Here is a 15,510-nt window from a genome sequence, read left to right as displayed (position 1 = left end):
AGCCAGAATACTAGTGACATCCACTATGGTTCAAGATAGGAAGAAGGAAGGAGGGCATAAAAATTGTGAGTTGGAGCTGATAGCAAGACATTTATGAGGAGGTGTTAGAGATGGGCCAAGATTTTGGTCTGGATAGGAGATGGATATGCCTGAAGCAGAAGTAGAAAGTTACAGAATCATAGGAAAATAGATCTGGACCTTCAGAGGTCATCTAGTCTAACCCCCTCTCTCCCCCTCCCCCCCATCAGAGGTAGAATCATCTGCATCTGAAGCATTTTTTATAAATCCATTGTCTAATCTTCTTGGTCCCATGAGGAAACCAATAAAGCCCAGAAGCCTTGGAAATATAGTAAATATAGTAAAGCATGAGAAAGATACTCTTAGTTCATCCCTGACCAGTGTTTGTCCAATCTCTTCTTAAATACTTCCACCTCCTCTATATTCATAGAGATGGGACAATATCGGTTGCAGTCTTGTAGGATTTTTAACATTTGTATATTAATTCTATTGTGTGTGTTTTATGAGGTCATTCAAACTTAATTTCCATTCATTATTGATTTAATGGAGGTTGTTTCAGGGTGGGGAGGGGTTGAAAACTTAACAGTAGGAAAGACATGTTTTTTATCTGGTGAAATATGGTACTTTTGAGTAGAAGAGTCATTTAGGTTATGGGCAACTAGGGCAGGAAGGGATCTCATGAAGTCATTTAGTCCAGCCCCTTGCTTAAGGCAGGATCATCCCTGACTAAACCATCCCAGCTACATGTCTGTTTAACCTACTCTTGAAAATTTTCAGGGATGGAGATTCCCCAGCCTCTCTATATAGGGTGTTCCAGTGCTTGATCACTCTCATAGTTGGTTCTTCTTAATCGCCAACCTAATTTTTCTTAATTATTAATGTTTTGTTGTGCTCTTAGATATTAACAAGAAGACTGAGATTTCGTTTAGAACGTGCTTCTGGAGAGACATCTTTGATTGATCGAACTGGCCGAATGTTGAAAATGGAGCCTTTAGCAACAGTAGAATCTTTAGAACAATACCTCCTGAAAATGGTGAGCAGCACGTCCCACGCACACTACGCAACGAATAGAGCCTTTCTGTTTGTTAGTACTTAAGTTGTAATTGCGTGGGTTTTTTTTTTTCATTCTCTAGGTAGCAAAGCAGTGGTACGACTTTGATAGGGCTTCATTCATTTTTGTCCGAAAACTACGTGAAGGCCAAACTTTTGTATTCAGACACCAGCATGATTTTGATGAAAATGGGATTATTTACTGGATTGGGACAAATGCAAAGTAAGAATCTGGGGGGTGGGGGGGTGGATTTTTTTCGAAAAGAGTTTGTTGGCTAGTATTGTTGGATTGATTTTGAAATTTCTGTGCATTGTACCTGAAGAAGTTTACAGATCTCTGAAGCTTATTGTCTGGGATCCAATTTCTCCCTCATCAGTGCAAAACAGTTCCTTAAAGCCACTATGGTACTGTGAAATGTTTGGATTGTCTTTGAATTACTGATATTTATGTAGCTATGAAGATTTTAAAGAAAAAAATGAAGTTTAATTATATCCTACAGATCACCTTTTTAGTAACATTTCAGATGCTCATTTGTTATTTAGAAGTAATAGTAATCAAATAGTACATTTCTCTTTTTCAATTAGAACTGCATATGAGTGGGTGAATCCAGCAGCCTATGGGTTAGTAGTGGTTACATCTTCAGAAGGAAGAAATCTACCGTATGGCCGTTTGGAAGACGTCTTAAGTCGTGACAGTTCAGCTTTGAATTGTCATACTAATGATGATAAGAATGCTTGGTTTGCCATAGATCTTGGTCTTTGGGTCATACCATCAGCTTATACCTTACGCCATGCTCGTGGTTATGGAAGATCTGCTCTCAGAAATTGGGTTTTCCAGGTGTCAAAGGATGGACAGAATTGGACCACCTTATATACTCATGTTGATGACTGTAGTCTCAATGAACCAGGGTATGTTGAAGAGTATTTATCATCATTTATCATAAATATGAGCACTCTCGATTTTAAGAACATAACTTTGTTAGACTTTAGAAACTGCATCTTTAATGCTATTTTTTCTTAATTTTTGCCAATTAGTTTGTCTGCAAGTTTAGTTCTGTATTTTGATTTATATTTTTCCTTAATGCTTTATGAATTTAAATATCTATGAGTAGCAGAGATATGAGGAAGTGATGCACCCGTGTTGTGTACAGTTCTTTGTTTTTTCCAGTCTTGTTAGTGGATATGATCAAAGATGTTTGGTATTATTAGAAAATGTCTTTCTATCATTCTACTCTGAGAATATAAAAGATATCTAATTTTAATTTAAAAGTAAACTGGATTATTGTATAACTTCTAATATTTTTCATAAGCAATGGAAATAATAGGTTTTGAGTTGATTTGGCTTAAATGTTTGCTATAGACTTAATAAACCAGAGGGATATGGCATACGCTTTCCTGAGTCCAAGCTTACCTGATCAGTTACATTTTAAGGTTTACATTCTCTTATACCAAAATAAATTGATATAATTTTAAGTTTAAATTGCACCATGATAACATAAAATGGTTAAGTTTTTCCCCATTTGAGGTTTAGCTTTCCAATAGGCACTTGACTGGTGATTCATGTCAAACTAATTACTCATGGGATGTTGGCTTTTTTAAGATTTAACTCTCAAATTAAGGGCTGCTAAAATAAGCTATTTACTTTCTTAATATTAGTGTCCTGAAATATACAACTGGTATTTGCTGTGTGGAAGTATTATGTAACTTTGTCCAGAGGTTTGGGTGCTTTGTGCAGTCAAAGATCAGCAGAAGTAGTCTATGAGATTGCTTATGTGTTTTTCATATGGGGGGTGGGAATTTACTCTTGTGCTGAAAGAGCTACTTCATTTTTGGAGAAAATGGATAATAGTTTTTTGGGGGAAATTCTGATTAGCACCAATCCAAACTTTGCAGTGTTTCTTGTTTTTTTTTTGTTTTTTTTTTCCTATTTTTCTTGGTGGTCTCGGATTTTGTGACCAGTAAATTGCCAATAGAAAAAAGTAAACTTTGTCCCTTTGTTCCCTTGAATTTACATGAAGATCAACAGCAACGTGGCCCTTAGACCCACCAAAGGATGAGAAGCAAGGGTGGAGACATATAAGAATAAAGCAGATGGGAAAGAATGCCAGTGGGCAAACACACTACCTCTCCCTGTCTGGTTTTGAACTTTATGGCACTGTAAATGGAGTGTGTGAAGATCAGCTGGGTAAGATAGAGTTTTTCCATCCTTCTATCTTATTAACAAAGTGATGTTAAATGCATAGCCAAAAAAAAAGAGTGAGCAAGTGATAAGTTAAGACTGTAAGCATGCTTTAACAACCTTGTCTAGTTTTTCCTTTAAGAAAAGATTCTGATCAAGATTTCAACTACTGCTTCTAGGAAAAGCAGCAAAGGAAGCTGAAGCTAATTTGCGAAGGCAGAGGCGTCTAGTTCGCTCTCAAGTTTTGAAGTATATGGTTCCTGGTGCTCGTGTAATTAGAGGAATTGATTGGAAGTGGCGAGATCAGGATGGGAGTCCACAAGGCGAAGGCACTGTTACAGGAGAATTGCACAATGGTGAGCAAGTGCTTTTTTGAATTTACAGCTGGTTTTGGATTGCATGTTTTGTCACATCTTGATTACCGAATTGGTGATGCTTTCTCTTTGGCATGTTTTGAAAACGATTGTTTGTTTTAGGGAACAGATTTCAATATTTTAGAGAATGTAGATTTTAAATGCATCTTTTCAGTGTTGTTGAACTATGATTATTTTTTTTTTTGTCTTTTTAATTCATGAGAGTAAAGTGTTTCAGTATTTATATAGACATTGAATTGGTTTAAAAATGGAGGTTGCTATAAACAGTTTTAGCACTTTGCCAAATCAAAAACCCAAATTGTTGTTGCAGAATCTGTTAGAGATGAAAACGTTTGTTACATAAAATTGATTGTCCAGCTGACAAATTAAGCTTCATGTCTGCTTAATCTTAAAGTATCTTTCTTTTTTTCTTCTAGCTTAGCATTTGCAACATTTTTCTGCCTTCTTGTTATGTTCTATAGCTTTCCTAACTTGCAAGCTTCACTGGGATCAGTCCACTATTTCTAATTTACAATATAAAATCAGTTAAGTGAATATTGAGGGGCTGATGCAAGCCTGCAAAAGCCCTGGAGGTCAGAGCTTTGATAAAGAACTATCAAGAAGCTTCAGAATGGAGGCAATCATTTGCTTTTCCTGTTTTGTATGTCATGCTAACTCCATTTCTGAGGCCTCTTAAATGAAGAATTTATTCCTTCCTGCATCTTCAGTTTCCTTAAGTAGAGCTGTCCAGACCTTTTTCGTAGTGTTTTAATACCTCATGATCCTTAGACAGTTTTATTTTATTTTTTAAATTTCTTTCCTTTTTTAACTTCAGTATAGCTTGTAGGGAGCTCTTCTGTAGTCAGTGTGGTGTTCATAAGAGGCAGCCATGCTCATAGTCTTTCTTGCAATAATTTTCTAATCATAACTGGTGAGTAACATTCATGTTATGCAAACTTCCTAGCAAATCAGTAGTTTGTTCCTGTTTTTTGTTTTGTTTTTTCCACCAAAAGCTTAATAGTTGCACTTATTTACATTATTGCTCAACCATTTTGTGGTGATAATACATTTACATGAAAATAAACAACAGTTTCTTTCTCTGTAGTGTAGTCATCCTGTTGGGGGATAGAGTATTGCAAATAACATCCTTGTGACCTCAGTGGGACTACTCACAGGTCAGAGCACTTTGGATTGTGGCCAAAGTTTTCTGTACACTCTAGGAAGAAGAAAACTAATGCATAGAAAGTGATCTTATAATACATAGAAAAATGTTATATGCAAGTTTAACCTCCTCCCTCCCTCCCCCCCCCCCCAAAAAAAAAAAAAAGTATAGGAAAGGACCTACGGGGGGGAAATCCCAAAAATGCTTCTTCAAGATATTCACTCCAAACTTCCATAAAAGTAATAGTCCTGTTTTAACTAAGATGTCTTTTCCCTTAGTTGCATATACAGTTTAATAAGAAAGCCATCTGAAATCCTGAACTACTTACAGAGATAAAAGAACAAATTTAAAATTTCTCTGTAGCATGTGAAGTTACAGCCTGAGCTTAATTGAAACTGCCCAAGTATAACCCCCCCTTTGACATATATCAATATGTACCTAAAACACAAAAGCTACATGGTTTATGAAGCTGCTAACATGAGAGCTTGATAGCTGTTTTTCAGATCTTAAGATTTTTAATCTATTTTAAAACTTTCTTCCCAGAATGATTTTGCTGGCCAAGATTGAGAATCATTTGTGAAATTTGTATTTTGTTCGAAAACTTGGTTTTAGCTTACATTAAAGATTTTTGTCCTTGTCAGGTGCTGTTTTTGTCATGCTCTATCCAGAAAACATAACTTCTGGAGCTAACTACAGTTCACAAACAATTCTTAATCAAGGCTTGTATCTGTTACTTAATACAAATATGGGCATTTGCTCCTGAGAGATTTGTGGTGTTCCACATGATATGATAGGCAGTGATTAAACCTCAGAAAAGGGGTTTTTTTGATCAGCTGAAACTGCAGTAAAAAGCTTAATTATAACTTAACATATAGTAAAATATATACTAAAAGAAACTTTATATACATTTTATGAATGTGGGAAACATTTACATTGGCAAAAAAATGAAACGGAAGACTGGCATTCTGCTTTTTCATGCTGTTGTGCGTAAGTTATGGATCAAGTGACCATCTTAATCTTTCTATTTTCTTACAGTCATATTACAATAAAATCTATTTCGAGTGTCATCCAGTAAATGATTTGAGAAGTTGGATTCCTATTTAAAAAAACAATTGTCCAATTACTTTTATAGTGCCAGAATCCAATCCTGTAAATTAACTCCAAACATGTTCTTTGCTTGTGTACTACTGTGGAAGTCCCTGAGGCTATCTAAAGTAAGAAATACAGGATAGGCCTATGCTATTACTGAGCCAGTAAAAACCCTGAATTTCATTATTTTGAATTAAAATTCAAGAATGAAAAAGACCCAAACACTTCCATTTATTTTTAACTTTTTCATTTTGTATCTTGAAGATGTTTTTTCTTACACACTTCTAAGAAACCAAAAAGATCTATAATGCTCTTCTAATGGTTGCAGTTTCCTCAGAGAAATATAGTGTGCAAAAATCATAACTTCAAAATTTTGGTTTTGCATTTTCTTAACTTAAGGAAGATTATATTGCTTCTCAGATATAGTGAACATTTGATTTTTCGAAAGAACATACAACTGGGCTTGGAACTCTTGCCTATTTGAAACTTTTTTTTTTAATTTTAAAGTAGAAGATGCCACAAAAATCTAGTATGCCAAGTTACATCCTGGAGCAAATATTTTTGGTTGGATTCTCATATCCTTCAAGTAGTTTGATCATGGCATGTGCATGCCAACTTTAGTTTTAATAAATTACCCAATTATTTTAAATCCAAAACTTTTCATTTTATTTGGCATTAAAAATTAGTGAATAATTTTAGTAAATCAAAAATGCAGCCCTGTTGAAAAGCTGATCCCATATTGTGGAGCCTACTGTCTGACACGCTCCTGTCTGCTTTCTGCTGGGTCTCATAAACTCCTGTCCCTTTCCAGGCTGGATTGATGTCACCTGGGATGCTGGTGGCTCTAACTCTTACCGTATGGGCGCAGAAGGAAAGTTTGACCTCAAGCTTGCACCAGGGTACGACCCTGATTCAGCGGCATCACCCAAACCTGTTTCATCCACTGTTTCAGGCACAGCGCAGTCATGGAGCAGCTTGGTGAAAAACAACTGTCCAGACAAGACGACTGCTGCTGCAGGCTCCTCAAGTAGAAAAGGAAGCAGCAGTTCTGTGTGTAGCGTGGCCAGTAGCAGCGACATCAGCTTGGGTTCGACCAAAATGGAGCGGAGATCAGAAAGTGTAATGGAACAAAATATAGTTTCAGGCACTGATGTCCATGAGCCAATCGTTGTTCTGTCTTCTGCAGATAGCATGCCTCAAGCTGAAGTAGGGTCATCATCCAGTGCGAGCACCAGCACCTTAACAGCGGACATGGGAAATGAAAATGCGGAAAGGAAGTTAGGTCCTGATAATTCAATACGTACCACCGGGGAGTCTAGTGCCATCTCCATGGGAATTGTTAGCGTGAGCTCTCCTGATGTTAGTTCAGTATCTGAACTGACCAATAAAGAAGCAACTTCACAACGCCCACTTAGCTCTTCAGCAAGTAATAGACTGTCAGTGAGTTCCTTGTTGGCTGCTGGGGCACCGATGAGCTCCAGTGCAAGTGTTCCTAACTTATCCTCACGAGAAACATCTAGCTTGGAGTCTTTTGTACGAAGAGTAGCCAATATAGCACGAACCAATGCCACAAACAACATGAACTTAAGTCGAAGTAGCAGTGATAACAACACTAATACTTTGGGAAGGAATGTCATGAGCACTGCAAGTAAGTAAGCTATATATATATATATTTTTTTTTTAATCAGCATGAAGTCAGGTGCTTCATGCAAGAGGAAGGGAGAAGGATGTCCTTTTTTACCTTTTAAACTTTTTAAATGTCAGTGTGGAATTTTAACTACCTAAATCCCTGCTATATATGAGCTTGTAAAACTTGTAGAAGTTCATTTTATTTGGGAAATGGCCTTTTGCTATTTCTTTATTAATTGATACCTATGGTGGTATCAAGCGTCCTTGCTCTTTCTGCATTATTTTCTGAAAAAGAAAACTTGATTCCTGTTATGTAAATTTGAAAATTTGCTACTTTGACATGAATGAAGAGGGTGGAAAAATTAAGACCTGTTAATTTTTTAGACTGCCTTTTGAAATCCATTACAGATGTACACGCATAGGTGTGTGTATAATTCATGCGGGATTTCCTGAATACTCTGAATCGACTTACTTAAAAAAAAACCAAACAAACCAATCACTGCAATATATAAATCCATTTTAAAACTTCCATTAGTTTTCCATATAATGGTAAAACCAGCTATAGTCAAAAGTGTGTGATCACATATATTATTAACAAAGATTGTCATAATTAAGTTTCTGGTCCAACAAATGAGTTTTATGCATATGTTGAATATTAAGTATGTGTATAGCTCCGTTGATTTCAGTGGAACTCTACATTTGCTTAATCTCAGTCTTATGCTAAAACCTTTTCATTGCTTGGTAAGTAAATAAATCACTGCTGAATGAGCTCATTTTTCTGAACTGCTAGAGTGCTCCTTCCTGACTTAGTACTTTACACAACTCAGATGATTTTTCTGTGGATTTGGTCAACTATAGTAATTTACGTGAAGGAAATTTAGTATCTTGCTATTTTATCAAATGGGGAAGTTTAGAGACGTGAAGACATTTTAACTTGGAAGCAACAACTGTTTCATATTTTTATATGTACCTTTCGGTGTACATTTTTATATGTACTTAGGATTTTATTGCTTTTTTTCCCCCAATAGGTACATGATTACACAATAAAAGGATTGCTTCTTCCTTCAGTAATTGTTATTTTTTTAATGGTGGTATACAGTGAGTTTCACTTTTGCTAGATAGTCTTATGGTTCTACTGGAAAATAACACTTTGAGGCAGGAAAATGTAAGTGAAAGGAAGGAGAGGTGGGAAAGATTTTCCAATTTTTGATTTTATAGAATAGAAATACACTGTCATTTTGTGTTGCAGGGTGAAATAGAGTTGACAATATCAGTGTATTTTAACCCCACACACTTCACTAGCTTCTTAACTGACAATGAATCAAGTTTGTAGCTAGTAATGAAGTAGTGATGCAAAGTGCAAACAAACTCGCCCCTGAAGTTGCCAGTTTTTTCCCTTATTTTTTTAATTCTTTATAAATGAGGATTTATTTTATTAGCTATCATATGTGAAAGCAGCAAATGGAATATTTTGCCTTAAAGATGTACCAGGAAGTAAACTGAATAAAGAAAACAAAGTTGGACCAGTTCATAGCTAAATAGAAGCCTTAGTATTCACATAAAATGTTTTTACAGGCCTGTCCAGAAAAAGTCGGTCTGAAGTCTCAGTTGATGATTTGATGGCCTTGGGAACCAGCTTAGCTGTCACTTAAAAATATCAGCATTCATCAGATTACAGCACAGTGATTATCTGAGAGCTGACCACTTTTTTCTGAGACCTGTTTCAACTGCATGTGTTAGCAAATGTTGACTTTTTTGTTTCCTTATTATTCCCTTGGCACTTTTTAATATTTCTTCTATAATTATGGGTTAGAAAATACCTATGTATTCTCCTATTTTATGCACTTAAGACTCTCTTAAAAATATTTGGGTTTGAGTTTTTTTATGCTTCTTTTCAATCTAAAAATGTTTGGTTTTGTTTTTATTTGGTTCAGGGGCCTTAGGAACATCCTCAAAATCTAGTCCATTTAACAAAAAGTATGAAATTGTTTTCAGGTACTAAACCTGTCTGCTTTACTCCTTTTAGTTTTGTGTTTATGTTTTCTTATTTTAAATTTTTTTCCAGTGGTTTTTGATTTAAAGATCCATACAAAGAAGGAGGTAATAACTGATTTACTTAGAGTGAAATGGAAGCAATACAATTTATTATACCCAAAAAGAGATCAAATACAGTGCAAAACAAACTGGAAGAATATTTTTTTCCTGAGCTTTTCAATTAGTTAACTGGATCAAAAGCACATTTAAAAATTTTGAAGTGCAGTAAGTTGATTGGGTCCCTTTTGAAAACAGTATCTAAAATTGTTTTTGCCTCACTTATTGAAGTGATTTTTTTAAATTTCCAATTTGGATATGACCCACTTCATAGAGATTATATTTCCAATTGAAGGTTAATGTTTTTGGAAATTACAGTATGCAGCAAGGTAGATTTCTGCTTTTGCCCTGATCTTGCAAACATATACACATGCTTTACTTTGAGCATGCAAGTAATTACAGGATGTTCCACTTTGTTAGATGCATCATTGTACTTTTAAAGTAAAATGTATTTAGTGTATTTATTTTTATTTGAGTATGTAGTCACAATTTAGCTTCTTTGTTTTCCTTTTTTTAGGGAATATTAAAGCCATAAAACTTTTTTTTAATGTAAAATTATGGATGAAATTCCAAACGTAATAAGGAAGTGAAGTTATATTTTCCACAGGATTTCTGATAGAGGCACATTGTTCATATGAATGAATAAATGTTACCCACTGACAAAATGTGAAGTTAAGATTTACTGTAAGGCTTCTAAAACGCCCAAAAATTAGCTGTTCCAAAGCTTTTTTAGGTTCTTAATAGCTTTTTTTCAGTTGGAACCTTTTTCCCTATGTAATTCTAAATAATTATTGGTTTTAGTTAGTAGTCAAGTAAGATTAAACTGGATTATCAGATTATGGGAAGTTACAGTATCAGTAGCAAGTTACAGTATCAGTAGCTATTCCACAAATTTTCCAGTGTTGGTAACTGTGTTGAGCAAAATGAAACAGATTTTCAAGGCATTGTTGGGCATTGGGATTTATTAAATAGAATTATGCTTAATTATAAGTGTCCATGAGAGGGATTGCTCCAAGCTGTGCATACACCCCGTTTAGCAACAAAATAATATGTACAGCTTTTTGTTTAGGGATCCCCTTCAGATAAGCCTGTTATCCTTCTTTGTAAAATGACACGTTTACATATTGACTTTCAACCACCCAATTTTTAAGCACAGGAGTCATGCATGTAAATTGTACTCTTCAAATCATTTATTTTATCTTACCATATCTTTATAGCTTCTCCTCTTATGGGTGCCCAAAGTTTTCCTAATCTGACTACAACTGGTACCACATCAACAGTGACCATGTCTACATCCAGTGTTACTAGCAGCAGCAATGTAGCTACAGCAACTACAGTTTTATCTGTTGGTCAGTCACTTAGTAACACTCTAACTACTAGCCTAACATCAACATCTAGTGAGAGCGATACAGGTCAGGAGGCAGAATATTCTTTATATGGTAAGTTTCATTTTTAAATGAACATAATCAGACTTCCCATTCATTATTTTTCTTTTCTTTCTTTGTGATCATTTTTTCACTTAGTAATTTATTTACTAAAAAGTGCTAGAGTTGAGCTGTTCATCTGTCACTAGTTATACTAGACTTTGTTCTTGCAAAATAATTTTGACATTAATAGAAGTGTTTTGATTTTTTTATAGTCTGTCAGTCTTTCCCATATGTTTGTCAAAGCTGTTTTTTAGGCAGTTAAGTGTCTTATTTGATTTTTCTTGAAGGATCAGGACAATGGGTTTAATACCTAAATATTGAATAAATAGGTCTGTTACTATAATACAGATACTTCTTCCTGTGTGTTGTAAAGCCATGTTGAGCTATAGATATTGCGGGGGGGGAGGTGTATTTGTATTTATTTATTTATTTATAGACTAAAGATCATCCCATTCCCTTTATCATTCTGGTTTTTTTGGGGTTTTTAAAATTTCTCTGGTACTGAGGTATGCAGAATCTCAGCCTGCCATTTCAGGTGTAGTGCCATGTCATTCTGTTTGATTATTGTGAGAATGAAAACAGAATGATATGGCACTGCACCTAAAATGGCAGGCTGGAGCAGTTTAAACAAATTTAAAAAACGGTGATAAAGGGAATGGGAGGATCTTTCTATAAATAAATATATTAGTAAAACTTCTGCTGATGATGTGCAGTGGTTTGGCTGTGTGATCTCTAAAGTTGATAGGGCAAACAGTTGTTTGAAAGGTGTAAACTATGGAGAGGAAGAAGGGGAATTTAAAGTCATTTAAGGGAGTGATGGGAGTTAAAAAGATGCAACTAGGTAAAAGAAAATTTAAGTTAAATGTCAGCCCAAAAACATAAACATAGAGAGTTCTTGGACCAGGAATAGCCTCTGCAGAAAAAGCATAAAAGCTGACTCAGTAGATTTCTTTAAAGCTAAACTAGGTAAAGCAATAAAGAACACAGAGAGCAGTTTTTTTGTTTTTATGCCTAATCCGATATGTATCGAAATTCATGGAAAGTTTCTTATTAATATTATGGGCACTGAATTAAAGTAAATTATTAGTAAAGTTGTCTGAATATTTCATTCCTACCTATAATTTCTTTGATTCTATGATGACAAATGGAACAAGTCTCACTCAGATATTGAGCTGACATGGCTTTATGTTCTGACCAAATAGCTTGAAGCACACTGCACTTAGTGGGAGAGACTGATTAGATAGTAGTTTTAGAGTCAGTGTAGGAGTAACGGGAACAATGCAGATTGTGGCTCCATGAGATACGTGGAAATATATATCCATCCATACAACAATTTCAACTGTGTTTGCTCTAAGTAGGACTGACTTTCTTACTAAGAGTAGGCTAAAAAAACTTCCTTTAGTACGTGCTTGCTGGATTACTGAGCTATGTACAGATGCTAGGGCTCTTGTCAAAACATTATAAACTTACCTTTTTTTAAACAAGGTTGCGGACAAATACTGTTCACTTGAAGTCCATTTCTTTGTTTGTGATAGTTCAGTGCACACATTGTTAGTTAACGGTACACTATCAATTTCTTATCCATTTTAACAAATTTCAAGTAGCAGAAGGAAATACACATACTCCTTTTATATCATTTTTTGTGGTTTTACTATGATCTGTATTTTTTTTCTAAATTGTAAGAGATCCACACGGACAGGGAAACCAAGCATGTGAAAAGTTATTAAATGCTTGATGCATTGCCTGATAAAAGTAAATCAAAAAATATTTTCCTGTGTTCTTATTAGGGATCTGGTTTTCTGTTTCCCCACAGAAAAATGGGAAAAAACGTGGATTTTTCCTTTTCACTAAAAAACCACAGATTTTCCACCTTGTGAAGAGCTCTCTGCAGGCTGGCAGAGTTCCAGCTAGTAAGGGGCTGGGAGGAAGGTGATCAGGAAGGGGGTGCCATGTGCATATGTGTGCTCACATATGCACATGGTTACCAGCTCCTGCAGGTAAATCTCTGGTGGGGGGGTAGGGATTTGGGCAGGTCTGGGGCTGCTACCCAGCAGGGCAGTGTGTGGGGTTTGGGGCCCAGGGCTGCAATGTGTGGCTGCAGGGCCCCAGCAGGGAGTGGGGCAGGGCTGCAGGCAGCTCATCGGGGACAGGGGACTGGGGGTGGGAGGGGGCTTTCTCTCTGTCATTAAGCACACTCCGGGGGGGGGGGGGGGGGGGGAATGGAACAGGGGAACGTGTCCCTCAGATGCATGCATGGGCAGGGGCAGATGTAGGGCCCACACTGCAAGCATTGCCACTGCAAACTCTGTACTGTCCTGGCAAAGCACCCACTGCATGCCCAGCAGCAGCAGGGGTGGCGGTATAGAGTTGTGCCCGGCACTGCTGGTGGGGCAGTAGGCTGTGTACTCAGCTCCCTGGCAGCTGGAGCCCCCCCTGGCAGGGCTGGGGGGGGGCGGGGACAGGAGGGCTGTGGATGGGGGAGTGGGGGACACCACCAGGAGTAAGGGGCACTGGCAGGACCTAGGGGGCTGTGGGTGGGGAGTGAGAGGCCTGGACCTGCATCCTGGTGAGTGAAGGGGGCAGGGGGGATCTGATTTAAAACCCAAAATCAAATACTAAAAGTTTTAGGTACTTGACTGAGATGCTGGTAAGCTTCCAAATTGCTTTAAAACTGTAAATATATCAGTAAAACATTGTGTTCAGTTGATAGGTGTGTGTGCGTGTATACATAGTAACATTTCATTTTAATCACAGATTTTTTGGGGTTTTAATTGGAGAATTCGGGTTTTTTCAGAGAATTTGCAATTTTTAAACAGAGAAAACCAGGATCCTTGGTTAGGCTCGGATTGAGCGAAAACATTTCTACATGGTGTTACAAATTGTTAGAAACTTCTAGTTTTTACTGTGTCCCTTGAACAAGCTCTCTTGTTCCCTTTCCATGTGGATCTTCTTAGGTGATTACCTTTTTATTTTTATTTTTTTCACATTGGAGTATTTTTTGAAAAGATTTTAGCTGTCTTTTCCATAATAGTTCACTGGATTAAATTAAACCTTTTGTCATTCTTTCCTCCTCACTTTCAGTTTTCAAAAGTATTTCCTTAAGAGTTTCTCGTGTTTAGGTCTTGTTGTTTTTGTTCGTTTGTTTTTGTTTTTTTTTCTTGTATATAGATTTTCTAGATAGCTGTCGGGCTAGTACTCTGTTAGCAGAATTAGATGACGATGAGGATCTACCTGAACCAGATGAGGAAGATGATGAAAATGAAGATGACAATCAAGAAGACCAGGAATACGAGGAAGTTATGGTATAGTGTATATCAATTCTACCAACAAATACTTTCACTTCATGAAATTAGTCAAAAAAAATATGCAACAGTTCCATAAGTATGCCATCATTATGGGGCTTTAACTTCCTAGCCTTTAAACCTAGTTTTATAATAACTATACAAGACTACCTGTCCCAATTTTCTAGGCTCCCTTCAAATTTTTTGTAGAATGGCAAAAACTCTTTATGCTGACAGTGTGCTATGCCAGCAACAACATATAAACATAAGTAGCTTATGAAACTAGCAGTGAATATGGGGGAAAATGGAGGTCTCAGCAGGCCTTGAAGCTTATCTATCTTGGTCTGCTATGGAACAAGGAGCAGGGGGGGTGATGTTTAAAGAATGCCCTACCATCAGGTCCTTGTTTGTTTGTTCCAGCAGAGCAATAGCTCAGGTACTTGCAGTGGTGTCTCATGAGGGGGAAAAAAGGCAGTTTCTCAGCCAAAACTGGCATGTTAAACTTTAATTCGGAAAACGGTAGATGGCCAGTGCAAAGTATAGCTCATCAGTTTAATATAGCCAAGAAATGACACGCAGTTTAAAAATTGGGCTACTGAAATCTGTACGGACAGGTTCAACATGAATTTAAGACTTAGACATGTAGGGAACAGTGCAATAATTCCATGTTTTTAGATATCTTTTAGAAAAATAATACAGCCTACCACATGTCTTGCATAGTTCATTTTATAGCTAATTCTGTGCTCCTATTTTATTCTGTGGTAGCTGGAATGTCTATAATTCTGTGAGTGCTTGGACTGCAATAAAGGAGGTAGATAGCATATATGCTTCAAGTACTAAAAAGAGAGACTTCGGAGTTCTGAATTTCCCCTTAATTTGCTTATGGGACATGGTAATTCAGTACATTCATTTACAGGTGTACTGAGCACCCAAAATTTCCTTAACTGCATTATGATTATGCAGGCTCAGCTGTTCTGTAAATCAAGCCACCTGTACTTAGATGCTGTAAACACCTAACTAGGACAGTTTGGCCTCCATTGCATATATTAATCCATTTATATTTGTGGGAGTGTATTATGAGCTCCCTCTTATGGCTGATTTTAACATATGCTATCTTAAATATTTTTAGTTAAAATCTGATTAAAACAAAAGAAACCCTGCTAGGGTTGTGCTTTCAGTTAAAGCTTTGCATAGCTCACTGTGGGTGTGTCTGTATCTCTGGCTTTGTGCC

At 36.5% G+C, this 15,510-nt stretch overlaps 1 protein-coding gene across 6 annotated transcripts in view; it reads left to right on the top strand.

Annotated features, from left to right (window-relative positions):
• Positions 1-15,510, top strand: part of HECTD1 (HECT domain E3 ubiquitin protein ligase 1) — a 91,184-nt gene that overhangs the window by 55,301 nt on the left and 20,373 nt on the right. For 2 of the 6 annotated variants that reach the window (XM_090033555.1, XM_090033552.1), the window contains exons 20-27: positions 917-1,051; positions 1,152-1,291; positions 1,654-1,977; positions 3,087-3,253; positions 3,427-3,603; positions 6,663-7,499; positions 10,789-11,010; positions 14,167-14,300. In XM_090033555.1, the coding sequence (XP_089889681.1) occupies positions 917-1,051; positions 1,152-1,291; positions 1,654-1,977; positions 3,087-3,253; positions 3,427-3,603; positions 6,663-7,499; positions 10,789-11,010; positions 14,167-14,300 (2,136 nt within the window). The remainder of the gene's footprint in view (positions 1-916; positions 1,052-1,151; positions 1,292-1,653; positions 1,978-3,086; positions 3,254-3,426; positions 3,604-6,662; positions 7,500-10,788; positions 11,011-14,166; positions 14,301-15,510) is intronic. The other 4 variants (XM_090033558.1, XM_090033554.1, XM_090033557.1 and 1 more) reach the window with 3 other exon arrangements.

The sequence above is a fragment of the Crocodylus siamensis genome, chromosome 2, assembly GCF_052110815.1.
Source record: "Crocodylus siamensis isolate JL-2025a chromosome 2, ASM5211081v1, whole genome shotgun sequence".
Lineage (NCBI taxonomy): Eukaryota > Metazoa > Chordata > Crocodylia > Crocodylidae > Crocodylus > Crocodylus siamensis.
This window is presented reverse-complemented; position numbering and strand designations above follow the sequence as displayed.